The sequence below is a fragment of the Arvicola amphibius genome, chromosome 12 (genome assembly GCF_903992535.2).
Source record: "Arvicola amphibius chromosome 12, mArvAmp1.2, whole genome shotgun sequence".
In the NCBI taxonomy this organism is placed as follows: Eukaryota; Metazoa; Chordata; class Mammalia; order Rodentia; family Cricetidae; genus Arvicola; species Arvicola amphibius.
Genome location: NC_052058.2, coordinates 34,186,980 through 34,214,286, shown reverse-complemented (window position 1 = coordinate 34,214,286; position 27,307 = coordinate 34,186,980). Strand labels below are relative to the sequence as shown.

At 51.7% G+C, this 27,307-nt stretch overlaps 2 protein-coding genes across 2 annotated transcripts; one reads left to right on the top strand and one right to left on the bottom strand.

The window, feature by feature from the left end:
* Positions 1-10: 10 nt before the first annotated feature.
* On the bottom strand, positions 11-19,526 carry Mmrn2 (multimerin 2). The gene is made up of 7 exons (XM_038350077.1): positions 19,260-19,526; positions 6,586-6,714; positions 6,403-6,509; positions 6,246-6,326; positions 5,417-5,590; positions 3,461-5,308; positions 11-1,251 (listed from the first exon to the last, which is right to left on the bottom strand). The coding sequence occupies exons 1-7, from the start codon at positions 19,523-19,525 to the stop codon at positions 869-871; spliced, it is 2,988 nt and encodes a 995-aa protein (XP_038206005.1). The 5' UTR covers position 19,526; the 3' UTR covers positions 11-868.
* Positions 19,527-20,416: 890 nt separating this feature from the next.
* Sncg (synuclein gamma) lies at positions 20,417-24,562 on the top strand. Its single transcript, XM_038350036.1, has 5 exons — positions 20,417-20,611; positions 21,386-21,427; positions 21,755-21,882; positions 23,989-24,054; positions 24,331-24,562. The coding sequence occupies exons 1-5, from the start codon at positions 20,491-20,493 to the stop codon at positions 24,349-24,351; spliced, it is 378 nt and encodes a 125-aa protein (XP_038205964.1). The 5' UTR covers positions 20,417-20,490; the 3' UTR covers positions 24,352-24,562.
* Positions 24,563-27,307: the final 2,745 nt, after the last annotated feature.

The following is a 27,307-nucleotide window of genomic DNA, read 5'->3' as shown; positions in this document are numbered from 1 at the left end:
TGGTCTACAGAGCAAGTTCCAGGACAGGCTCCAAAGCTACTGAGAAACCCTGTCTCGAAAAACAAAAAAATAACTCCTTACTCCTTTTGCTGTTTCGAGACAGGGTCTCTTCTACCCCAGGCTAGCCTTGAACTGTCACAAAAGTGAGGCTGGCCCTGAGCTTCTGATGCTCGTGCCTCCTCCATGTGCTGAGATCACAGGTGTGTGCCACCATGCCTGTTTTATACAGTGCTGCGGACTGAATCCAGGGCAAGCTGCATTCCCAGACAAGAGATAACTAATTTCATTTCCCACAGTTGGTTGAAGCAACCAGTAGCTTCCTTCTGCGACCAGAAAGGCTGGTTTTAACTAGCTTTCCTGTAGTCATTGGAGACTTGTTTCCAATTTCAGAAAGGAAAAAAAATCCTTTTTTTTCCTTCAAGTTTTTCTGAGGTATTAGAAAAAGAATCCAGGGCCAAACACAATGAGCTACGCCTGGCCTGTCACCTTCCCTGTAAACATTCTTTCTGTGAAACAATGACTTCCTGACACAGGGAAGAGGAAAAGATTTAAATATTGTACAGAAATTTCCAACCACACAAGGAAAAAAATACCAACAAAACAAAGTTGCGGAATTGAGGGAATGGCTTAGAGCCAAGACAAGCCGTGCCGTTGGGGGAATGCATGAGAAGCCCAGCTCCCACTCCAGATATAGTCCAGGGAGCAGCATTCTTGGCCTCCCCCAGCCTGTGTGTCCAAAAGAAGGTATGTGCTGCCTCCGGCAGGACCTTTGCAGGTATCAGGGAAGAGCTAGGCCACTACATGTTCTCCAGTCTACAGACAGCAGGCGAGTTTACCATGTCTGATGCAAGCAAGCTGAACCCAGGGTTCAGGTCTTGAACACCAGGAAGCCCCCAAATGCAGCATGTGGTTGGCTCCCCTTTGTTACTGACCCTTGGATCAACTCAAACCACACCCTCTCACCCTTCTGCATCTCTGCCATAGCAAAAGTAGTAGCTGTGCTCCCACCCCTCTGTTCTGTGCTGTAGACTGGCACCCGGTGATGACCTTCAAACACCAGCTGCCCCATGCCTGGGCCTGGGCCAAACGTAATGCTCACTGCAAACAAGTAGACACCACGTTGGGGGGCTCGGAAGTAACCGTGTTCAGGGAAGTAGCTGCTGCCCACATTGATGGGTGTGGTGCTAAACTTCACCATCTGCAGGGCAGTTGCCGCCTCTGAAGAACTGGCATAGAAGGCCACAGGAGAGCCTGAGAAAGGAAAACACTCAGTGAGTTATCCGTTCCCTCGCAACCTCTGCCTTCTTCACCATCACACTGTGAGCAGGACACTATCTCTAGACACCTTCAACATTCCCGAAGATGTCTGTCTCAGACAATGTGATTTCAGAGTGGGAGAGAAGGGGATTTAAAAAAGCACTTTCTCCTTTGATCCCATCCTTTCAACTTTCTAGAGAGGAGTCTTTGGCTACCCAAGGCTCACAGCTTGGTGGGTTGTGCTAGAAACCAGGGCATCCAACTCCCAGGTGTGTGCTACCTGCCAGGGATCCTTCCTGTGTTCCAAATCAGGTCAGGGATGAAGCACAGGGCCTCACACACGCCAGACAAGTGCTCCATTACTAAGTCATACCCCTAGCACATACCTGCTGGGAATCTTGAGATATCTGTGGAAGAGAGTATTATCCTCAAAATAACGTTAACACTGGGAATAGTTGGGAGCAGGAATGGAGGTTCTTACTGGATAAGGGCACAAGAGCATAAAGAAAAAGGAAGGAGAAACCCCTTCAAGCCAGGCATGGTAGTCCACACCTGTAATTTTAACATGTAGTCCATACCTGTAATTCTAACATGTAGTCTACACCTGTAATTCTAACATGGTAGTCCATACCTGTAATTCTAACATGGTAGTCCACACCTGTAATTCTAACATGTAGTCCATACCTGTAATTCTAACATGTAGTCCACACCTGTAATTCTAACATAGGAGACAGAGGCAGTAAAATCTTGATTTTTAAGTCAATCTGAGCTACAGAGTAAGACCTTTTCCTGAGCAAGGGGGATCCCATCTGGCTACTCATCTAAATTGTTTGTAATTATTTTATTTTTTAAAGATTTATTATGTATATAGTGTTCTGCCTGCATGTATGCCTTCACGCCAGAAGAAGGCACCAGATCTCATTACAGATGGTTATGAGACACCCTGTAGTTACTGGGCATTGAACTCAGGACCTCTGGAAGAACAGCCAGAGCTCTTAACCTCCAAGCCATCTCTCCAGCCCAATTATTATTGTTTTATGTGTTCGGGCATTTTGTTTGTATTCATGTCTGTGTACCATGTGCATGGGTGGTGTCCACAGAGGCCAGAAAAGGTTACCAGGTCCCCTGGAACTGAAGTTATAGATGGTTGTCAGCTGCCATGTAGGTGCTGGGAATTGAGCCCAGGTCCTCTGGAGGAGCAGTCAGTTCCCTTAACTGCTGAGTGGTCTCTCCAGCCCTGGTTAATCGATTGCTTTAATGATTTAAAAAATGCTGCACAGAGCCCTAGCGTGGCATATGGGGAAAGTGAAGTTTTAAAGGGACAGTTTGATGATCCAGACCACACAAGCAGAGAGCAGAGCTTGGGCCTTCTTGATTTGGGGTGCTCTCCTGTCTTTCTCACTTGCAAAAGGGCAATCCTGCTGAAATTAGAGGCAGGGTAACCCCTTGCCTTGTGCAAGAGGAAGGGTGCCTGCTAACCCTCCTGTTTAGGAAATTCAGAGGAACCGATGGCCAGCGGATGGGACAAAGGGAATACCTTACTGGAGTCCAGGAAGTGAGACCACCCTAGCTGGGTCCTCTTGGGAGTTCCTCCCCCAACCTCCGTGTAAGCCCTCCCGTTTCTCAGAAAACAGAACCAAGACGTAAAAGAAATTGGCAAAACAGTTAGTGACTGAAGTCTCAGACTACAATCCGTCTCTTTGCCTCCAAATCCAGAAATAGCCTTAGGAATGACAAGATTTTTCTTCTCTCTACGTCTGGAAGACGTTAGGGGAATTGTTTATGAATACCCTTCCTGTTTGTGCCGCAGGGACTGTTGAGGGCTGGTGTTTCAGTCCCAGAAGCATCCAGCAGGTGGAGCTCCTGGTTCTTCCTTCAACCTGCCTACATCGGGAAGTCACCCCCCCCCCCCAAACTGCAGGAGACCCAGGGGGCTTCAGAAGATGGAAGGGCTGTACAAACTGAGGGTTTGTGCCTGTAGGGCACAAATGCAAGTTCTGTGGCCTTCTTGCCTCAGCCTTAGCCGCTCAACCAGGCTTTCTTTATCAGCAACTCGTATATGAAACTGAGGCTCCAGCCCAGGAAATGACCTCACCCAAGCAGCGAGCAGCCCAGAGAGGCCGGCTCTCAGGCGCAGGGAGCTGGTGGGTAGGCAGATAATTGTGTCCTAGATTCACATAGTCGTCTCTGGCCCCGCACTCACCTGCTTTCCAGAGCTCTGAGTCCAGAACACCTTTCTCCATCCCTTCGTCGTGGGCATCTGCAGACATCACCACTTGCTTCTTCTCCCTCTTCCGGGAGGCTCCCAGGCCCTTCTGCTGCTTCTTATCTTTCTTACTTAGCATGGCGTGCAGCTTACCCACGTCTAGGCTAATGTTGTTTGCCACCAGCTCTTGGAAGTTCTGGAAAAGGCCGTGGAAGAGCTGCTGCTGCTGTCTCAGGCTGTGCCGGGTGTCAGAAACCATGCTGTGTAGATCTTCAAGGGATCCGTTGAGGGAGGCAGCCCAGGAGGCCTCACAGCATCGCCCAACCTGCTCGACATCAGAGTTTAGGCGTTGAATCTCCTGCTCCAGGTTCGCCAAAGCCGTGGCTTCCTCCTCCCTCCCAGAATCGTGGCTGGGTTCCAGTTGTTCTGCCAACTGTGGGTGCTGCTCCACGGCCTGCACCAAGGCCTTCACTCGAGTGGCCAAGGCATCCCAGGCAAACGCCTGTTCCTGCAGCCCACTGGCGGCATCCTGCAGGGCGAGGCGGATCTGGTCATAATTCAGGGGCAGAGGGCGAGGCGCCTCCTCCGACATCTCCTCCATCGTCTCTTCCCCAAAGAGGGCGGTCAGCACCGCCTGATGCCGCAGTGCATCCTCCAAAAGGGCTGCGAAGGAACTATGCAGCTGGCGCGTCTCTCTGCGGGTCTGGTTCGCCACAGTCTTCAGCGCTTCCACCGCGAGCTCCAGCGCCCGTAGCTGGCTTCGCATCCTGGCCCTCTCGGCCCGTGCCCGCTCGCTCTCTCCTTTGTGCTCGTCCATCGCTGAGGACATGGCATCCACAGTGCTTTGCAACGACTGTAAAGAAGAATCGTCTAGCTGGTGCTGCTCATCCAGGCTCACCTGGGTCTCTTCCAGGGTGTGCATGGCGTCCCTTTGTCCCTCCCGGATGACGTCCACGTCCGAGTAGATCCTCTGGCAGTTACAGTCTTTGACATACTTGATGAGGTCTGCATGGCCCACCTGCAGATGCTGCAGAGTGAGGTTTAGCTCCAATAGTTGCTGCTCCATCTCCACTTTGTTCTCTTCCATGATGAGGGACTTTTCCATCAAGATCACCCGCAGCTCACGGAGCCCCGTGTGGTTCACCAGCAACTCCTCCACCTGCCGTTCTACCTTGCTGATCTGATCGAAGGTCTCGTCTGATTCAGAGTACAGCTCCTTGATTTCATCCACGTGCCGGTTCAGGACACTGTCCATGTTCTTGAGGGTGCCCTGCAGCGCCTCCTCCCTCTGGTCCATGATCCTGTGCAGAGCGGAGATGTTTCTCTGCAGCTGGCCCAGCCTGGCCTGCAGGCTCTCCGGCTCTGGCCTTGCTGCCGCTGCTGCAGATGCCACCACCAGGCTGCCGTTGGCCCCTGGGAGTTCCTGAGCCTTGACAAGCTGCTTCAACTTGGTGCTCATCTCAGTTTGGACCTCGGAGAGGGCGTGGTGCAGGGAACGGCGCTGGGTATGCAGCTGTTCCTCCACGTCCTGCCACAGCTGGCCCACTCTCTGGTTATTCTCCTGGACCATGGCATCAAACTTGGCACCAAGCTCCTGGAGGTCAGCCCTGGTCACGGTGTCCTCCTGGAACGTCTTGACAGCCTGGCGATTGGCCTCCACCTCGAGAGACAAGTTCCTGATAGCCTGGGAGAGGCTCTGCAAGCTCTCACTGAAACTCTTCCAGATGGGACCGACGTGGGCTTGCAGGAATGCGTCGACATGGGGCTGTAGGGGCTGCAGGGGCTGCAGGGGCTGCAGGGGCTGCAGGGGCTGCAGGGGCTGCTCTGACAGCCCTCCAGAAAACTCTGCAATAGATACCATGTTTCACACACGTCTGTGGCAGCAGACACCCCTTCCCAGGCAGGGAGAGCAGTGCCTCTGAAGTCTGCGCCTTCTTGTGGGCTGCTACTCACCAAATTCTGTTTGATTGGTTTCTGTCGTCTCAGCTGTGAGGTTTCCGGCCAGAGCCTCCCAAGGGCCTGGGATGCCATCTTCTACCAACTGGGCATCGTTCTGGAGATTTTGAAGCAGGTGTTCCCGTTGTCCCTGTGGCTCCTTAATCTCATTGAACTCTGTGACAGGGTGGCCTGAAAACATATCAGACATGTTTAAGGCAAACTCACCAGGCCTGGGCAGATAATACAGTCAAGAAAAGACTTGGGACTCAGAGCAAGCGAATATGTCGGGCCCCTGGAGCTGGAGCTTAGAAGCCATTAGCTTCAGAAGGGCAAATGCAACTTCTCTTCGCCATCACCGGTTCTCCCACACCCACAGCAGGCATGACTGATCAGTCAACACATTTCTTTCCTTAGCCTCAATGTCATTCCCCGCAGCTCTAACCAAAAGATGGTTGATCACATAAGGACATGCATCCCCTATCCCACCCTTGAAATCAATTCATAAACGCTGACTCTTTTGTGTTAAGGCTGAGACCAGGTCCTGGAGTTGGGAGAGGGGGCTGTGCAAGAGTGTGGAAAGCTTCTTCCGCACCTGGAAGCTTTTGTAGGTCAAAGGGTAGGAAAGAAACCTGGCAAAGCCAGCTTTCCAAGAAAAATGGGGTCAGGAAAGGGGACAGGTATTGTCCCAAGTAGTAACTGAGGACTCTGGAAGCCTGTTCCCAGAGAACAGTGTAGAACCGCAAGGAAACACATGCTGATTCCTCCAAGGGTAAAGTTTGGTACTTCCTGTCAGAGGAGGAAGAAGTAGACCCATGAGCTCTGTTATTCCAGGAAAGCAACATACCAAGTTCAAAGCCATCCAGCTGGTCCCAAGTACCCGGGAGTTCACCACTTGGCTCCGTGGGCTCAGGGTTTGCTGTGGGATCTACAGAAGGAAGCATGGTGTATTGAGTCCATGATTTCTGGGACCAGGGGTAAAGGAGGACTTTGGGGAGCCCTACCATAGTCCTCGCAGTCCGGACCCTGGAAGCCTGGGCAGCATCTCCAGGCCACAGAGACCAGCACCTTCTGTTGGACGCGGTACACTGGCTTCTGGGCCACTCGGTACCTGAGGAAGAAAGCAGGGGCTCAGCACCTCTGGCCAGCCCACGGAGCCTGGAAAATGACCTGCTCACCCCACTCACATGGCTTTGGCTCTCTGGCAGTTGGGAGCCCCCTGTGGACATGGCTGCTGTGAATGGACCAGGAATTTCTCTGTTTTGCAAGCAGCTACGAAGGTGACCAGTCTAGACTTCTGGTAAGGGCACCAGTTCCTGGAAAAAAAAAAGCCATAGGAGAGTGTTGTGAGGCTCGCCCCGCCTCCCCAGTGCCCTGCCAATGTCTAGGGATGCCCCCACCCTGCCTCCTGCCCTGTCCGGTTCTGGGGTTCTGGAAACCATTGAATGCCAGGGAAGGGAGCTCTTGTCTTAATCCCCAGGCTCTGCAAAGCCACTCAAAAGAGCCCCTGACATATTGTCTTCCCAAAGCCTCCCCAGGGTAGGTAGAGAAAGGCCAAGAGGTCCCACAGTCTAACACAGCTGCCTGTGAGCTGTGGGACTCTCTCTGTCTCCTTGATCTCGGGGGACAGTGAGTGGGGCTTGGAGAGCCGTCGCTCTGATGCAGTTTCTGGCTTGTGATCTTGAGTGACACACCACTACAGTTAGCGGTGGTGACCCCCTTTCTGGGCGGGCTCTGGAACTACTTTGCACCCTATCCTGGCAACTGCCCAGTTCTCCCATCTTTTCTCAGCAAAACATACCGGTACCTACTACTCCCCGACCCTGCCTATTGAACAAGGGGCTTTCTAGCGTTTACTGGGGAAGGAAGGTAACTGGGTGGAACAGCCTCCTCTCTGGGAAGGGTCTTCCCTTAAGGATCCTGCATTGAAGTGGGGGTCGCATTCAGTATACTCAACCCTTGGGAGGCTGCCTCTCCATTGTTACCCTTTGCTTGTATGCACTGTAGAGGCTCTGGGGATGGGGAGCATGCTCACTCCCCTGAGGGCTGGCTCCCTGGGTTCAATGCATCGTCCCCTCATAGTTAGCTACCCGAACAAAGCTCTCCAGAGATTCAAGTGGCAATGACTTCTGCTGCCCCATGCAATTCAATACATCCTGGGTGCCAGGTACTGACACTGGCACGGGCGACACCATGGACATACAGATTTCCCCTGAAGGGTCCCAAGGAGAACAGGCAACCTCAGAAGAAGGGATGTGGTTAAGACCTATAACAAGTCTGATTACAGGGCTGTGTCTAAAGGGTGAGTTAGACAAGGAGCTGGGAGTTTGTATAGGGCTGTGGATGCCGGAAGGGGCTGCAGACAGAGGCAAGGGAACTAGAAACCTTCATGGGGATACCAGAGGAAGAACTAGGGCACATCTTGAGGCCACGGGAAGCAGTGTCACAGAGGCCCTCCAGTTCCAGGTTCCAGGGAGAATGGGAGTCAGTAAGATGGATGGTCTAGGGTAGAGGCCTTAGGGTCTAGAGGAAAAAGGGGGGCATCTCAGACCAGGTGATGGGGACATGGAGGAAGTGGCAATGCCCGGCAGTCATTAGAGAGCAATGTTCAGGGACTCTGCTGGCTAGGTGACTTGTTGGTATTGGAATTTTACTTTCTGAAGCTGCCCTTTGCCCTGGGGCCATTAGGCACCATTAAAGATGGGGGGTGGTGGTGGTGGAAGGAAGGACTTAATGGCTGTTGTGTGGCCACACCCATTGGGATCCTGAGACACATACACACCCCACTTCACCCAAGCCGCTCACACTTAGCCACCCCACCACAATGGCCTGTTCTCTCACCAGGCTCCTAGAAGCCTGATAGGCAGCCTTCACCTTCTGGGCAGCAGGCTAGAAAAACCAGCCAGGAAAACTGCCTAGTCTCAGCAAAAGAGACCTGAAGATGGTGACATCAGGAGAGCCTCCCAGTGAACTGCCCAGTGGAGACTCCTGTACAAGAACAGCTCAGAAAGGTATGACGTGACTGAACGTCTGAGGATGAACCCTGAGAAAACTCTGTTACAGAAGAAGGAAGCTGAACCAAGGTACAGCTTGGTATCAGAGCATGTGCCTGGCATATACAAGGCCCTACTTAAATCCTCAGTGCTGAAAAGAACAAAAAAAGATGAGCAGGAAGTCAAAACGGACAAATGGGAGAAGGAGGGTTCCATGTGGAGAGAACCCTGACTGTGTGGAAAAAGAATCCCACCCACAAATTTATCCAGTGTTTCCACATAGGTAAGAGAAGTTGCTACGTGGAAGAAACAAGACAGGAACTACTTTGGGGTGGGGCGGTATAAGGCGTTGGCAGGGTGTTTGGAGAACAAAGAGAACACTTGAAAATGAAAACACTCCATTAGAAATGAAAATAAAAACAAGAACCAAAACAGAACCAGGCTGGGGACACAGCCCAGAGGCAGAGTGCTTGCCTGGCAGACAGGAAGTTCTAGACAGGAAGGGCTAGATTTCCAATACTGTGCAAAAGCAGGTTTGGTGGCATAGGCCTGTCATCCCAGCAGTCGGGGTGGAAGCCGGAGGATCAGGATTTCAAGGCCACCTACATAGTGAGTACCAGGCTAGCCTGAGCTATATGAGACCCTGTTGTTTTTTTTTTTTTTTTTAAAAAAAAAGAAACAAAAACAAGCTGGAGAGATGGCACTCGGTGGTTTAAGAGCTCTTGCTGCTCTGGCAGAGAACCCAGGTTCAGCTCCCAGCACCCACATGTGGGCTCACAAACATCTTTAACTTCAGGCCTTCTGACCTCCATGGGCACCCAGTACCATTCAGTACACAAATGTGTGAGCAGACAAAACACTCGTGCACACAAGTAAAATGATAAATAACAACAAAAGCAAGCAAATACCAAGACAGAAAGAGCAAGAGGAGATGAAAATGAGAGAAGAGAGGTGGAGCATCAGTCCCAGGCCCAACATCCAGATGATGTGGATGACAGCAAAGGGAAGAAGGCTGTGTGTGTGTGTGTGTGTGTGTGTGTGCGTGTGCGTGTGTGTGTTTCAGTGTGTGTGTGGTATCTTTGCATGTGTATGTTTGTAGGTGATGTGTGTCTGTATGTGTGGTGTGTTTCAATGTGTGTCTCTCTCTGTGTGTGTGTGTTTGTGTGGTATGTGTGTTCCAGACATAAAAAGTCTTGAGTTTTCATTGCAAAAGACCCACCAAGAACCTGCAATAAGATAGAAATAAGCTCACACCAAAGCTCACCACTGCGAAATTTTAGAACTCTGGGAACAAGATGGTTATATCTGCATTCTTATAGAAAGAAAAATGAACACACATACACTGAGAAAGAAGAGAGAGAAGGAGAGAGAGTGTGTGTATGTGAGACTGGGTGTTCTTTCTGGACCCTGGTACGAGAGGGCCTCTGTGATATTACTTCTCTACTTGTAACCTCTCTCTGCTTCCCATGACCTCTATCTCAAAAATAAACAAGTAAATAAGTAGGATATATTACACAGATCAATGACAAAAGAATTGCCTAATAATCTGTATGTGTGTTGCCTAATTGCCTGTAATTGTACGTGTGGAGGGAGGAAGGGAGACAGACAGACAGACACACACACACACACACACACACACGCAACACACACACACAGTGACCTTGAACCTCGCAACAACATTCCCTGGTTTAGAAACACAGTGATGAGAACTATATTAACAATATTGGCAGAAAATAATTGCCAACCTAGAATCCTGTGTACATATTATCTGTCAGTCAACAGAAGAATACAGAACGGACACATTTTCAAACACAGCAAGGTGTATCCAGGTCATCTACTTAGCATCCCATACAGGGAGGATTGCTTGAGCTCGGAGTTCAAGGTCAGCCTGAGCAACAGTGTGAAGTCTCTACTTCAAAAACAAACAAACAAGCAAACAAATAAATCGTATATATTAGGTTTTAGGCTGCTGTCTCTTTTGTACCTCTTAGTGGTTAGTTAGTAGATGACTAACAATGTGGCTCAAAACCTTGCCTGGACATAGAAACCATCGGTGGCTTTTAAAAAGCCAAGGTCCCTTGTGGGTTGAAGGTGCATCTTGGTGGTAGTTTATGTCCTGAGCCTGCCAGAGTCAACCTCTGCTAAAGTACAATATCAGTCTCTAAGCCCAACCCCAGACTAGTTTCAGGAGAACCCCCCCCCCCGAGTCTGGGCAAGAGCATCAGCATTCTAGAACTCTCTGGGTCATTCCAAGGCACAGCCTAGAACTGAGTGTCATGGGGATCCAGGAAATCCACCAATGCAAGAAAACAAATAGCCACCTGTAGTGGAGAATGCTTATAATGCCAACACTTGGGAGTCTGAGGCAGGATGATGTTGACTTCCGTCTTTTGAGAGATGTCTCAGTGTTTAAGAGAGCTGGCTGCTTTTCCAGAGGACCTGGGTTCAATTCCCAGCGTCCACATGGCAGCTCACAACTGTCTGTAACTCCAGTTCCAGGGGACCCAATGCCTTCTGGCCTCTGCAGGTACAAGACACACACATGATGCACAGAAGACATACTTGCAGGCAGGGCCCCCAGGACAATGGTGGAGCAATGCAGTGGCCCAGAGGGCAGCCTGCAAGGCAGTTCTGGTTGAGAACACAGTCAGTTGACCTCTGATATGAGTGCTAAGAGAATATGTAGACCAGCGATTGAGAAGGGGAGCTTTTAAACAAAAACACAAACCAAGCGGAGGAGAAAAAAAGGCTTAATCCAGGGAAAACTAAAAGCATGCAGAGGAAAAAATGATTCATAGTTTATTTCATGACTCAAGGCGTGTAGCGGTTACAGTCACATGATTAGAAATACTCTGAAGACTGTGAGAATGGCAAGGTGTGTGTGTGTGTGTGTGTGTGTGTGTGTGTGTATGCATGTGCGCAGGTGTTTACCTTTGTATGGTTTGGGGAATAGAGCTGACTCACAGGCAATAGTACTTCCAAAGAAGTAGCAATGTTAAGTATGTAATTCAGAAACATAGAGATCAATGACAGAAGAATTGCCTAGTGAGTTGGAAGTCAATACTTTGAGGGACAAAGGGGACTGGGGCTTTGGATGGTTTCCGTAAACCTTGTAGAACTAACTGACTTCCATCCAGGAGCGTCATACGTAGTGTGAGTTGTGAACATGAGATGGCCTAGAGTCACCTGGGGATAGGAAACCTCTACTGAGGTACCACGTAGACTGGACGGGCCTGTGGCTAATTGCTATCCGAGGGCCCAGCCCACTGGGGGCGGGGTCTTCCCTAGGCAGGTGGACCTGGGGTATATAAGAAAGGTAGCTGACCAAGCAAAGAGGCACGAAGCAGCTTCCTCAACGCTTAGTTCCTGTAGCTTTCCTCTCATCTTCTCACGGGAAAGGCAAATTCATTCTATAATACAGGGCTGCAACCTGTCAGCCAAACGAGCCTTCTCTTATTGCACCCGAATAAGCACCCACATTGCTTTTGATTAGGAAGGGGGCAGATCCGGGTTTTAACTATTTCTCAGAAACTGGAACTGGTGGTGTTTGATAACAACAATATCTGTCATTGTACTCTTACTGGAATTGACCTAATGATATTTGTAACTGTTTGATAACAACAATATCTGTCATTGTACTCTTACTGGAATTGACCTAATGATATTTGTAAATGCTTATAGATGTTGGGAAAAGTTTGACACACCTTGTAAAATGTTTGGGTTTAATGCATATGTAAAGAATTTTAGATTTTGATCCCTTTACACTGCCCTAAAAGAAAAATGCTGTTTTTACTGGAGCCACATAAAACCCAGAGATATGTGTGCCTGTCCACAATAGACATGGGCACCAGCAAAAGGGGTGCAAGGCAAAGCACTGCAGGGAGAAGACCATACATTCTGTCTCTCTAACCTTACTAACCCACCTCCTCAACCCTGGAACCCTTGGGACAGGATCTTTGGTAGAAAAAAATAAATTGAAACATGTCTCATGACCCTACGGCCTTCCCTCTTGACCCCAGAAGCTCCTCACAGTCTTTTCATTTATGATTCACGCAGAGACCCAACGACGGGAATATTGTTGTGCCCTCCCCTGAACAGCACATCATACAGAGGCCATACAGGCCGGCTCATCATGGCATGATGTCAGGGGACGAGGATTGCCCTCCACATAGCCTAAGACAGGGATCCTGCGATCATAGACCTGCTTACTTGGTCTTGCTGAGAAAAAAGGGGGGGGGCATATGTTAGGGGCCATTTCAGGCCTCTTCTTTCTTAGGGCCTTGAAGTAAAATCGTGACATTTCAGGCCTCTTCTTTCTCACAGGGCCTTGAAGTTTAACCGTGAGACATAACTCAAAGTTAATTAAAACACTGAGTGCTAATCTTAGAGACTCAAGGTCCGAAAAGCACCCTAGAGTGCCCCCTTGTCTGTAGCTTATCGCTAACGTTCTAACCACTGACCTTGCAAAGCTGCCTAAGCTGCTGAGTCCCTCTGCCCAAGTTTCCCCCCTCCCTCTCTGCCCAAGTGCAGCTGAGTCCCTCCTTCCCTTTTCCCCTTCCTCTCTGCCCAAGTGCAGCCGAACATCTACTTAAGAGAGAAGCCTGCTTCAATAAACTGAGATCTTGACAAGTGCACCCAGCTTGGTCTCATTCTTTTCTCCCCCCATGTTTCTTTCAGATAGTGCCCCTTCATAGGACCCTGAATAGCTGACCCTGCCGGTGGGGTTACAATAGGTGAGCAGGAAGTCAAGAAAAGACCCTTGAACTGAGCAATTGAGGAAGACTCTTGATGTTGACCTTAGGCCTCCACATGCACGAAATGCACAAGTGTGTGTACACACACATGCACACATATGAACACATACAAACATACACGAAGGAAGGATGTAGAAAAGTTGGGAGAGCATTTGCTAGCACACATGGAGTTCTGAGTGAGTTCAGTACCAGCACCACAGAAAACCAGGAATGGTGGCACAGCCCTCAGGAGGTAGAGGCAGGAGGATCTAAAGTTCAAGGGCACCTTCTGCTACTTAGCAGTTCTAGGCCAGCACCTAGAACATTTAAGAACCTTCTCAAAAAAGAAATAGAAAGAAAAAAGAAAGAAATAACGGAAGGAAGGAAGGAAGGAAGGAAGGAAGGAAGGAAGGAAGGAAGGAAGGAAGGAAGGAAGGGAGGAAGGAAGGCAAAGCAGTGTGTGGTGGAACTTACATGTAGTCCCGGCACTTGGTAGGTAGAGGCAGGAGGCAAGGCAGGAAGTTCAGTAGTTCAAGGTCATCCTCAGCTACAACAGGGAGTTTGAAGCTAGCCTGGGCTACCAGAGACCCTGCATCAAAACAAAACAAAATGAAACATAGGAATGCTGGCTTGGATTTGGAGGTGGGAATGAGGAACTGTGTCCTCAAGATGCACTGTTGGTGAGAATACAAGTTAGTACAAACTGGATATCAATGTAGACGATCCCCCAAATACTAAATACTCCAAGAGCTGGTCCTGGGGATGCATGTCTATAATCCCAGTGCTTGGGAGGCAGGAAGAAGGAGGACCAGAAGTTTGAAGCCAAGATCAACTAGCTTGAGCTACAGGGAGACCCTGTCTCAAAAATAAACAGGATAGCCAGGCAGTGGTTGGTGTGGGATTCTCCTCTGTATGCTATGAATATGTTTTATTACCAGAATTAATAAAGAAACTGCATTGGGCCTATAGCAGGGCAGAGTAGAACTAGGCAGGGTTGGGTGGGTGGGATGAGAAAGAAGGCAGAGTCAGTGAGATGCCTTGGAGCAGCCAGAGGGGAAAGATACAAGCTGCCAGCTGTAACCTTGCCAGCAGGCCACAGTGTCATGGTAAAATATAAAATAATGGAAATGGGTTAATTCTAGATGTAAGAGCTATCTAGCAGTACGTGTAAGCTTTTATTGGCCAAACAATATTGCAATTAATACAGATTTCTGTGTTATTATTTCGAGTCTGGGCAGCCCGGAACAAACAAGCAACCTCCCCCAACAGGTGGTGTTGAATGTCTTTAATCTCAGCCTTGGTCCAGCATGATCTACAGAGACAGTTCCAGAATAGCGAGGGATATACAGAGTAACCTTGTTTAAGAAAAATAACAGACAAAAACAGGAAAACAAATGGGCTGGAGAGATGGTTCCATGGTTAAGGGTACTGGCTGTTCTTTGAGAGGAGCCCTGTTAAATTCCCAGGACTTAAGTGGTAGCTCACAACTGTCTGTAACTTCAACTCCAGGGCACCCAGCGCCCTCTTCTGGCCTCCTCGGGCACTAGGCACACACATGGTACACAGTCAAACATGCAGGCAAAACACCCATACATGTAACATTTTTATTATAATTTAATTTTTTTATCTTTTTATATAGCAGAAAATATTTTGTGTATATTTATGGGGTACAACAGAATTTTGTTGTTTATTTTTAATTACCATGTAGAAAAACTAAACAAAAATAGTTAAACCCTAAAACTAAAACAAAATGTGCGATTACCATACCACCCAGCTCTAGCACTCAGGGTGTATGCTGAAAGGGATCTAGACCAGCAATCGGAGATACCAGCACATCCTGCTTACCAGGCTGCCTGCAGCAGTCGAGGTGTGGCATTAGAGTGGATCTCTCTCAGCAGATAACTGGATAAAGAACATGGTATATGCATAGTATAAATATTTATATATGATATATATGTGTGTGAAATATATATTCAGTCATTGAAGGATTGAAATAATGGCATTTGCAGGAAAATTAGTAGAACTAGAGATCATCACATTAAGGGATGTCAGCCACACTCAGAAAAACAAGTACCTTCTGTGTATTCTTGTTTGCAGAATCTGTGCTTAAAGTAAAAAGGGCCTGAAAGTAGAAGCGAGATGAGGAGGAGGAGGAGGAGGAGGAGGAGGAGGAGGAGGAGGAGGAGGAGGAGGAGGAGGAGGAGGAGGAGGAGGAGGAGGAGGAGGAAGCAGCAGCCTGGGATGAGGGAGGAGAACAGGAGAGGGTAATAAGGTGCAAGTAAGATCAACTCCATAAATCGAATGTCTGAAAAATTCATGACGAGGGCTAGGGAAATGGCTCGCTGGCAAAGCACTTGTCTGTGCAAGCACAAGAGCCTGAGTCTGGATCGTCTGCACCCATAAAAAAGTCAGGCATGGTCGAATGCACTTGTAATCCTAGTGCTGGTGAGCCGGGGTGGGGGTTGGGGGGCAGAGAGAGGGACAGACAGACAGAGACAGAGTCAGAGAGGAAGAGGGAGAGAGAGGGACAGAGAGAGAGAGACACAGAGAGAGACAGAGATAGAGATAGAGAGACAGAGAGAGACAGAGATAGAGATAGAGAGACAGAGAGAGAGACAGAGGGAGAGGGAGAGGGAGAGGGAGAGGGAGGAGAGAGAGAGAGAGAGAGAGAGAGAGAGAGAGAGAGAGAGAGAGAGAGAGAGAGAGAGAGAGAGAGAGAGAGAGAGAGAAAGTCATGGGCTAGTGAGTGTCCTGAGATGCACAGGGCCCACGCCACACTCCAACAATAATGAATTATCCAGTCCAGAATTCCTGAGAACCGATGTAAACAAGCCCCACCTCACACACCTTAAGCTTGCTCCTAGAGTTCAAGAGGCCTGTGCCCAGGGCCCGGGGCTGGGTGGGGGGGTTTGGGATGGTGGGGCGTGGCCTGGTCCAGCCTGCGGAAGTGATGGGACTTTCCAGCTCTCCCTCCTGAACTGAAAATCATGCTGCCCACCCTTCCTGCCCGGGAACTTTCTCTTCTGCGCTGCCACCCCGCCGCCGCTGGCTCGCGCCTCCCTTGGCAGCTCCCCGCTTGGCACAGCACAGGCAGTCGGCCTCGAAGGCCTGGGAAAATTCCTAACCTTTGCTTTGGTTTCCTTTGGCTCTTGGCAGCTCCTGGGAGGCCCTCAGCACATGTGCCCCAGGCTCGACGTGCTGAAGTGCCCCATTGTTCTCGCTGCCCTCTGCCTCAGGCCTGCTCCTTCTTTTGTAGCCTGCTATGAGGATCCCTGCTGGGCACCCTCATCTCCCAAAGAAGGTGTACTGAGGATGGGGTGCCAGTCAAGAGTGAATGTAGGGGTCGGTCCCAACCCTGTGTGGCACAGACCGCAGAGGATGCTGAGCCTGAGTGGGAGCTAAGAACCTGGAACTCCCCTCCTCTTTCCTTCCTGGACTCTGGTGACCTTGAGTCCTCCCACTCCTGGAAATGTGCAGAAGCCGCCTCCCTGGAGACGAAGAGGGGTTGTGGGGAAGGCTGTTGCAGGGAGGGGCTGGTCCTTTCTGCATAATGGAAGCGCCTCAGCTGCGGTGGCTGCCTTTGCAAGAATGTGTCTTTGCTAACAAAGGAGCCCATCTCTACAGGTTCCTTCTGGCTTGGCGGTGTCCTTTCTGGCAACCGTGTTCTCCGAGGCCTGTATCCAGCTGTCAGTGTGACCATCCCAGGGAACTCATCCTTCTTCCTGGGGCTTTGTCCCTGGACAGGGAGGGATAGGAGGGAGGGATAGAGTGGCGGTATATCTTGGCAGGGAAAGCCAAAGCCAGCCTGGACCTGGGACTCCCTGAGGAGAAGCCTAAGATGCCTCAGTCCTGGCCTGTGGAACCCTGTGTCCAGAAGTGGGGACAGGTACAAGGGCACAGTGTTGACTCCATTTTGCTGCTGTGTGACCCCTAGCGATATGTTGAACAGCTCTGGTTCTTGAGCTACAAGCTACAAAAGTCCCGAGTGTTCCTTCTGTTAGGAGGAGCCTGCTCCTGGGAGTAACACTATACCCCCACCCTGCCTGGAAGCGGATCAGGACAGGGAAGACCTGGCTCCAACCCTTATGAGATCTGAGGCCCTAAGTGGCATCCTCACTTCTCTGAGCTTTCACAACAACATAGAAGATGGGCAACCTCTCCCAGAGTCATTGTGGCCCTACCACAGACCCACTCTCTAGCACAGCTGACTTGGGTCCAAGGAGGCCACATGCTACATACACACCCAAACCAAGAAACTAGGAAGAACCTCTTCCCTGTGACATCCAAAGGTTTTCCTTGCTAGTTCCCTGGTCTTGCCCCTTCAGGATCTCCAGGGGCTTAGGAAGCAGTTAACCATGTCCCTCTGGGACCTGGCAGTCTGGGGACACAGGGTGTGGAGGCTCCAAACTTGTTTTGTTTCGCTGTCCTTCCAAAGGCTCTGATTGATCCCTGTGAGTGCAGGGCCTGCCTGGTACCAGGTCTCTGGAAACTGGAGGACCACACAGAGAGCAGGAGGTCTAAGTCTGGCAACGGAGATTTGGGGACCAACGCAGATGCTGCACTGCCCCATCCCCCACCCTCACGACTGATGGAGTACTCCCCCTCCCCTTCCCCTGCTCTTCAAGGATCCCAGCGGCACTTCTGCCTCCTGTCACAGGAACCTGGGAAGCCATCAGCCCAGGAAGCAGCATTTCCTTCCTTTCCTACCAGGCTCTCCGGATACTTCAATAACTTGGGCTTGAACTGCGGGGGTTCAAGCTTCTGGGGATGCAAAAAGGAAACCCCAGTAGGCAGAAGTCCTAGCCTGAGGGACCCGGGCATTTCTGGGATCAGAAGCAGCACAAACCCTCTAGTCACTAAATCCTAGTACAACTCCATCCAGGGAAGATGGAGGGTCCTCTGCTCTCAAGAACTAAGGAGCAAGCAGACCCTCTCCACACCTGGGAGATTATAAGAACAAGAACCACCTCCTGACCCCTCCTGCTCCTCCATCCTTCCCTTCACAATTAGAGGAAGAACTTGCCGACTGGGACCTACTGCTGATGGCTTGGGATAGGAGAAGCTTAGTCCCCGTCCTGAGGTCAGAGGTGGGTGGTAGGATTGCCTCCATCAATGGTCACCTGTGCTCCAGAGCCTGTCTTAGAACTGGGGATGGACCTCTTCCCCTTCACCACCAGACCTACCCCCTCCTCACTAATCAGTGCATGCTCCCTGTCACTCTGAGGCTTCTTTCCAGAAAGCGCCCAACAGATATTCCCCTCGGAGTGTCAGAAACGGATGGGAACCTGGCCCCGGGCACATTTGTCTGGGAACCAACCGTATCGCAGTCTCTTGGGGAGGCTAAGGATGGGTGTGTGCTGGTTGCCCAGCCTGACAGATGGCAGGGTTCCACTCAGAGAGCTGGGTATGACAAGCGAAGATCCAGCTCTCCTAGGCTGTGACCTGGGCAGGACACTCAGCCACTGTGAGACTCAGCCTCCTCCACCATGAGGAAGGCTGTTGGGAAACACAATAGAAATAATACTTGAAGAGTTGCACCTCAGAGGCTGGCCCAGCAAGGGGCACCTGCATTCTGCCTTGGATGTATCCAGTCATGAGACTGCAAACCCTGAGGGACGAGGGACAGAGCCAGAGTCCAGGCACCTCGAAGCGTAATGAGGATGTTGGAAAACCATGTCTGGGGTCAGCTGTATCCTGTCCATCCGGGAGGCCTCATGGAATTGCCCTAGGAGCCCCTGCCTCCACGAGCTCGGGGGATTCAGGATCCCTTCACTCACTGCTCAGTCCTGGCCTGGTACCTTGAGCACTCAGCTCCAAATGCCTCCCCTAGGGGTAGCTGCCTTGTTGGGGCTTAGCTTTCAGAGCTGAGTTCCTTCAAAGAGTAGCCTTCATCAGCAGGAAGCATCTAGAACATCACTCCCTCTGAGTTCCATGCTGGTAGCTGATAGTGGGAGCCCCAGTTGAAGTCCCTGATAAGGGTCAAGCAGGGACCACCCTGGCATCCTCAGACTGGGCCCTGAAGTACTGGATCCAGGAAACTAGCATCCATTAGCCATATATCAGCCCATTCCACAGATATGTATCTGGGACTCAGCTATCATCCCCTGACCTCTGCCATGGCCAGGATCTCCTTACCGTCCAATGGGGTCTCTGCTGGTATCGGCAGTCTCTGTTTTCCAGCCCGCAGATACCCTGAGCCTTTTGGGATCAGAGAACCTGGTACCAGGGTCTTGTGCCCAGGCCCCCAGAAGTCCCCAGCTCAGGTACCCCCCAAGGCCCAGCATCAGTGTCAGGATCATGACGACGGGCAGGAGTAGCTGGCTCCACCGAGGTTCAACCTTGCCAGTGCCTCCCAAATTTGCTGGTGATGTGGTCTTCAAGTCAGGAAGAAAAGAAAACATGGGGACAACAAAGGGAGGAAGTGGCCTGGTCCGGCCCACCCGGTAAGTCTCATCCGCCCCCGCCTCTTCCAGCCTGGTCCCCTCTGAGGTCAGCAACCACTCAGGCCAATTCCTGTGTCCTAAGGGCACTTGAATCAGGACATTGGGGGTGTGTAAGACACACACGGGTGACCCTATCAAAGCCATTTCTACAGGACTCTGTTCTGGGCCTGGAGACAGAACGGTGGAAAGTGTCAGCCTCGGGAGATAGGGTGCCACCCACACTGTTGGCCAGGAAGTGGGGGACAGGCCCTTTGTGCCTTCTCAGCACTACTTGGTGCTGGGCTATGGGAACCAGCAGGTGGGTGGAAGCTCAGAGAAGGGAAGGAACTATGCTAGAAACATACAGCATGTCACCCAGTCCATTGCAGGCATGAGGGAAACTGTGTTTCTCGGCTTTCCAACAGGTTTGACTGGAGCCCCAGGGTCAGGAGCATCCAGGATGCTGTGGGTAGCTGGACACCCAGAGTAGCCTGCAGGGTGGGCTCTTACCGGACAGGCCCTGACCCCTGCCCAACCTGGGACACTGAGGCACGGGCCAAGATGCTTAACTTCTGCACACCACATCCAGGGCACAAGACCCCCATGACTTCCCAAGGGTGAATGAGGGACAATGATAGATTAGGATATGTCCGGCCTCCTGCAAGCACCCCCTCCCCTGGAGTGACAAGAGTCAGCAGGGCAGAACAGAGCCAGAAGGGGCCCAGGCCCTGCTCTCTGGTGTCCCCCTTGGGGCATGCTTTCTCCAGCCCGCCCTCCCTGCCCCCACCCTGCCCTGGGCTGGCCAGGTTCCAGCCAGCAGCTACGGCATCAATACTTCATCCACGTCAATAAGAGGCAGCGGCAGCAGGGACAGCGGCTGCAGCCAGCACTTGCCAGCTCCGGTCCCTAGCTCGCAGCAGTCAGGCCCTATCCTCGCAACCACCATGGACGTCTTCAAGAAAGGGTTCTCCATTGCCAAGGAAGGTGTGGTGGGGGCTGTGGAGAAGACCAAGCAGGGAGTGACAGAGGCAGCTGAGAAGACCAAGGAAGGAGTCATGTATGTGGGTGAGTGTGGCAGTGGGGCGGGGCAGGGCGGGGCAGAGGGCTCCCTAATGTAGGCCGGCTCCTACTACCTTCCTTCTGCTGAGTGCCCCCCAGATTCTGGGGAGCATTTTGAGAGAGGTGAAACCCTGATTGTTGAGGCAGGGTCCCCCACACTCTGGAGAATATTCTCGTATTTGTCTTTGGAATCTTTGAGGGTGGGACTCTGAAGTCTTTAGGGCAGGATTTAGTGCCACTCAGACCACCTGAGTGTGTACGTACAAAAGCATGCACGCACATGCCTGGGGGCGCCTATGTTCGGAGACCCAGAGATAGTGATCTGCTCAGGTGGACCCCGCTTTTTCCAACGGGAGCTGCGGCAGCCAAGCTAGTCCACATGACCCCACTAGAGGAAAGGGGTAGTCTGTGGAGATGGGCCCAGTTGAGTGCTCAACCCACCCTAGCTCCCTGGTCTCCATCTAAAGAGGGGGCAGGGGTAGCCAAGCCTGTGACTCAGCTTTCTCTGGCCTGTGCAGCTCCCGCTTCTGAGGCTCAGGCCACACCCATGTGAGGGCCATAGACCCACCAGTGACCCTACCTCAGGCCTGATCTCCTTTGTTCCTTCTTCCTGTCCTGTCTCCTTCCCGTGTGTCTTCTGTCTTTCAGACATAGCAGGAAATGTCCCTTTGAAAGGGCTACTGACCCCAGACACCATCCTCATCCCCTCCTGCCCCCGCTCCCACCCCAGGGTGTCCAGCTATTCGCTCTGACTGCCTGAACACCTCTTCCCTCTGACAGGCACCAAAACCAAGGAGAACGTGGTACAAAGTGTCACATCAGGTAAGTCGACCCACAGTCAGGGACCCCATGAATCCTGCCCTGTACCCAGGGCCCACACCTAGAGGCCTCCTTGTATCAACTGGGACCCTAAGCTCCAGGTGACCCCCAACTACTATATTCCCTAAAGATAAACCAGAGTAGGCTCCTGTGCCCCCTGCCCTGCCCCACCCCGCCCTTCCATCACATTGTTGGTGCCCTAGAGTCAGAGAATGGCATGGAAATAACCAAAAATCAGACATCCGAGCTCTGGGAAGGGGCTGTTCTCCCCAACTCGGGTAGGCAGCAGTGGAGACGCTCAGGGCTGAGTCCAGCCTGAATCCTCTGCAGTGGCTGAGAAGACAAAGGAGCAGGCCAGTGCCGTCAGTGAAGCTGTGGTCACCAGCGTCAACACGGTGGCCACCAAGACCGTGGAGGAGGCAGAAAACATCGTGGTCACCGCTGGGGTGGTACGCAAGGTGAGCCTGGCTCATGTCCTTTCCCTGGGCTCCCTGGCAACAGGAGACACTGTTGGGAGTACGGGGAAGGAGCGTTAGACGCTGCTTGATGTCACAGGCAGCACTCATTGTGTGTGTTGGGGCGACATAGTGTCTTTACAACTGTTCATATCTGGAATCCTTTCTGCACCCCTGGATTGGGGACTCAGGATTCATTTTATGCACACTCAAACCATGCCCAGCCCATCACTTTTGGAATATAGGAAATAAATTTTACAAGTGAATTCAGGGCCCTATATGGTGAAAGGCAGCCTTCTAGACAGGCTAAAATTCCAAGCCACCACCAGGATCATTTGTTAGCCTTTGTGCAACCTCCATCGGTCCCAGGGTCTGACCTCTGCCTCCCCCTGAAGCGATGGGGGAAACACTGCCCCCTTGTGATAGACAAGCAGCAGGGCTCTGACTCCATCCCCTGCTGAAGTCTTTGTGTGTGCATGTGGGTTGTATGTGCCTTGTAGGGATGGTGGAGATGAACACGGAGGTGTATGCATGCGATGTATGTGTGAACAGGTGTTCGCGTGTATGTGTGTGGCAGGCAGTTGAAAGAGCAGGGCCCTCGGGCTCCCTAGGGATAGAGGCCGGAGGAAGGAGCTGTCTCAGCACTTCTGGCTAGTAGCACAGCTTTAAGCATTTTGCACCTACCCTTTGCATGGGCTCCCACATTCCACAAAACAGGATGTGGAGAGGAAAGCCTAGAGAGACTGGGTCGATGAGTCACAGTCGCGTGGTTAGCCTGTGTGAGCATGGGGCTTCCACGAGTGGCCAGCTCCTGGGCCCTTGAAAGACTGCGTGGAGACAGTGCAGGGATGGGGGTTCCAGAACGGAGATCGAGAGGAAGCTGAGTCCAAAGACTTGTTGTCTTCAACCCCCATACTTACAACAGGCCGCCCCAGTGGCGGAGCCCCAGGGTCCCACACAGCCAATACTTCAGAAGTCTGCTCTGAGGAGGGGGTCTAAGGGGAGGGGTCACCCACCCCAAACACTTGCTGCTGGGGCCAGCACAGGGTCTCTTGTCACTGGAGTGTGCAGCCGCACCTCTGCAGGCTGTGTGACTTTGGAAAGGGATCCTATCCGGATCCGCAATTCCTTGTCTGAAATGGCACCATCTCACAGGACTGTGGGGGAAGGCAGAGAAAGGATGCCAGCAAACATTTCTGCCAGGCACGCAGTGGGCACCCCAGGAAGCCTCCTCCCAAGCCCCTAGCATGAAGGATCCTGGGAGCTCGTTTCAGGCTACCCCTTGCTAAACGCCGAAGAAACTACTGAGCCGGTGGAGCTGTACCAAGGGACAGTCATTACCTGGTGACACCATACCTAACCCTACCAGTGACCTTCAGAAGAATGCAGCATGGCTGTCTGGCCACTCATGCCATGGGGTTCAGGTGCCATTCTTGGGTAGTATGCCCAGGCAATCAGTGGCTTGCCCTTCATCCAAAGAGCCTGGCTCTGTATGATCCTGGCTGAAAGTTCTGCGTCCTTTTGCCTCTCATTGTTTTGGTCCTGAGGTAACACGGGTTCTGAGAACGGACTTCGTAGGGACCGTCAGTCTTGTTCTAAACTCCCTGCTGTCATGAGCATGTCAGCACATGCTGTGGAGAGAGAGGAGACGGAAGACAGGCCCGAGTCCAGAGCACGTCCAGAAGGCAGGAAGGGGCCTGGAGCAAGCAGAAGCCCTGCCAGCGTGTTGTGCTCTGAGGCCTTGAACTAGTTTTTAGGTGGTGACCCCTACCCTCAGGGGTGCTGTGAACAATGATGACATACTACTGTTCACACCACCTGAGTGAGGGGGTCATGTGATCCTCTCCCAACCTTACCCCACATCTCCCAGACTCCCTCACTTAAGGAGCCTAACCCATGACTCAGCTCTGTTTGTGGAAGATGAGGCTGGCTTGCAGGGTATCTGGTACACTCAGAAGTCTTGGGAATCTGGCACCTCCAGATGTTCTAAGGACAGTAAAACGATGAAGGGCCCTTGCTCATCTGTGAGACCCGGAAGGGGATTCCCTGGCAGCGGAGGGTCAGTGTATCTCTTCCCATAGCCTTGTGTCCTTTTGTACCCCACTGCAGGAGGACTTGGAACAACCCACGTCTGCCCAGGACCAGGAGGCCAAAGAGCAAGAGGAGGATGAAGAGGTAAGAGCAGGCCTCCCAGGGCACACCAGAAAGCTCTGGTGGAAACCCGAGTCACGTAGACCTCCTTCATTTCTGAGTGGGAGACTTTCCACAGCCTCCCACAGGGACATGGGTGTGGCGATCCTGGGCCTGAGTGCATAATCTCCTCATAAGTGACCCTTTCCTCGTGGTTAGGGAGAACTGAGGGCCTGGAGCTGAGTGCAAGTCTCTCTCCCTCCCTTACCTTCCTCCCTCTCCGTCCCTTCTTCCGGCTCTGCCTCCCTTCCTCTCCTCCAGGCCAAGAGTGGAGGAGACTAGGAGATTGCCATCAGCCACAGAGGCCCAAGGGACACCCCTTCTACCTTGGATCCCGTCCCCACTTGGCACAATAAGTGCCCTGCCTAAAGTGCCCTGCGGGTTGCCCACGTTCTCTGCGCCCCAGCCGGGTGCCACAAGCCTATCCACGCGTGCACGCTACTGCCAGCGCCAGCGTCCCCTGCTGGTTCCTTTTGCCCTATGGTCCTCTGGATCCCATAGATCAGATGCTGCTGTAATTTTTTTTTTTTTTAAATGATTCCAAATAAAACCTAAGCCCCACTCCCTGTCTTGCTTCTTCTCTGGGCTGCGCCCGCTATCACTCACGAAGCCCCTTGAACATCCCCGGGTACACTTCAGGACATAGAGTTCTTCTGGAATCTGAACCTTCAGGAGTTCTGTCCCCCTCCACAGCGTCCCCGTCTTTATCAGTAGGGTGGCCTTTCTCTCAGCTCCCCAGATAACGGGCTGCTGACCCTGTCCACGGGAGCACAACTGGACAGACCCGGTTTCAGCCTCAGCGTCCCTTTAGAGTGGATCCCACCACCTGCCTGATTCACTGTGTCTGAGGAAGCTCAGGTGGACAGAGGGTGTGAATGTCAGTACAGTTTCAGTTTGTGTGCTATGTATGCGGACGGGGCAACTTCCCGGGAACATGCTGACAACCATAGCGAGGACAGGCACAAAAGGAGAATGACCCTGAGACCCTTCCCACCTGGCCCCAGGCATCGTCAGGCTGGTGGGTTTTCCTTTCCTGCCTAGCCAGGAGCCTACAGGGTAGCATAAACAAAAGAAAACGGTATGTTTGGGACTGGGAATACAACTCAGTGGTAGAATGCTTGCCTACCAACCATGGGGCCACAGGTTCAGTCCTCGGTGTTGCAGAGGAATAATAAACGAACACAGTTCGTGTGTACCATAGCTAGCCTTGAGAAGGAACGAAGGGACTGAGAGTTTATAAACAACTTGCCTAACAGCACAGAGCTGAGACACATCAGGACTGGGCACAAACCAGATGGCCTTGTTCCAGAACTCCCTGACTCCACTCTCTGCCATGGCCTCCAGGGTGCTATGTCAGAGTCCCTACCTCTCCAAAATTTCAGAACAGCCTGACTGGGATCCGCACTAAGCTGTTTCATCCTTGTCTTGGATACTCGGATTGGGTTCTGAAGAGATTTGTCCAGACCTCCAATGCCAAAGCCAGCACTGGAGGCCACACTGGCCCGAGACATTTGTCTCTCACCCAATGTATGAAATAGGGAGCAGGGGTCAAGGAGAGCCCGGTCAGCCTGCCCCTGAGCTCCTTATCCAGGTGGGTGAGCTACAGGATCCATTGCTAAGGAAGACGGATAGAACTGAGGGTCGGTGGTCCCACGGATAAGAGGAAGAGGTAGAGGAGGCTCAGGGTAGGCAGGGCGTTCCTGCAGACACCTCCTCCCCAGCTCACAAGTTTCCGGAAGTAGTGCCCACCTGGGAGCTCTCTGGGCTGGAAGAGAAAGTGGAGGAACAAGGTTAGCTTGGGTGACTGGGGCGGAAGACCTGGCCCTAGGAAGTCTCTCACCTCCCAGGCATCTTCGCAGAGGTCTCTGCTCCCCCAACCCATGTTCTGAACTCAAATGACAAGCATCAAGGTCAGCCTGATCCAGGGATACCCTTTTCCAACTTCTAGACAACTGCAGTGTTCCCAGGCGTTCACCCCAGACACATGCTCTGGACTAACCTCTGGAAAAAGAAAAGCCATGTCCTTTCTGACCTTGGATCTGAGCTTACTCAAGAAGCCCACCACTGTCCGGCTTATGTTTGAATTTTTTAAAAAAATATTTAGTGGTGGCTCATACCTTTAATCCCAGCATTCAGGAGGCAGAGGCAGGTGGATCTCTGTGAGTTCAAGGTCAGCCAGGTCTACTGAGTGAGTTCCAGGACAGGTTCCAAAAGCCTACAGAGAAGCCCTATCTTGACAAACCAAAAAAAAAAAGTAATTATATGTATATGTGTGTATCTGAGTGTGGGTTTGTGCACACAAGTGCACTGCCCCCGGAAGTCAAAAGAGGGTGTCAAGCCCCTCAGAGCTGGAGTTACAGGCAGGTCAGAGCCACCCTTTCTGGATGCTGGGACACAGTTTCTGATTCTCTGAAAGAACTACTGAGCCATCTCTCCACACACCTCTCCCCTTTAAAATAGCTTTGTTTGTTTTTTATGACAGAGTTTCACTGTGTAGCTCTGGTTGTTCTGGAACTAGCTATGTAGACTAGGCTAGTCTTGAACTCACAGAATCTGCCTGCCTCTCTCTGCCTCTTGAGTAGTGTGATTAAAGGCAGAGCCACCACACCCATGATTTGCTTTTATTTTCTGATACAAGATCTCCAGTAGCCCAGTCTGGTCTCAGACTTACCACTTTGCTAAAGAGTGACCTTGAACTCCTGACCCTCCTGCCTCCACCCCCCAATTCTGAGACCACAGAAGTGCATCCTCCTGCCTCCACCTCCCAATTCTGAGACCGCAGAAGTGCATCCTCCTGCCTCCACCTCCCTATGCTGAGACCCCAGCAGTGCACCCTCCTGCCTCCACCTCCCTATGCTGAGACCGTGGAAGTGCATCCTCCTGCCTCCACCTCCCCGTGCTGAGACCCCAGCAGTGCATCCTCCTGCCTCCACCTCCCAATTCTGAGACCGCGGAAGTGCACCACCATGCAGCCTCCTGCCTCTACCTCCCCGTGCTGAGACCGCAGAAGTGCATCCTCCTGCCTCCACCTCCCAAGCCCTGAGGTCATGTGCAGCTGTTTTCAGGTATTTTTTGTTTTGTTCTTGTTTTGCTTTGAGTCAGGGTTTCGCTAGGTAGCCCAGGTTAGCCTCTGACTTGCACTGATCCTTCCTGACTTAGTCTCCCACATGCTGGGATTACAGATAAGAACCAATCACACTGGGCTTTAAATGCTTAATTTATTTTTATTGTATGTGCT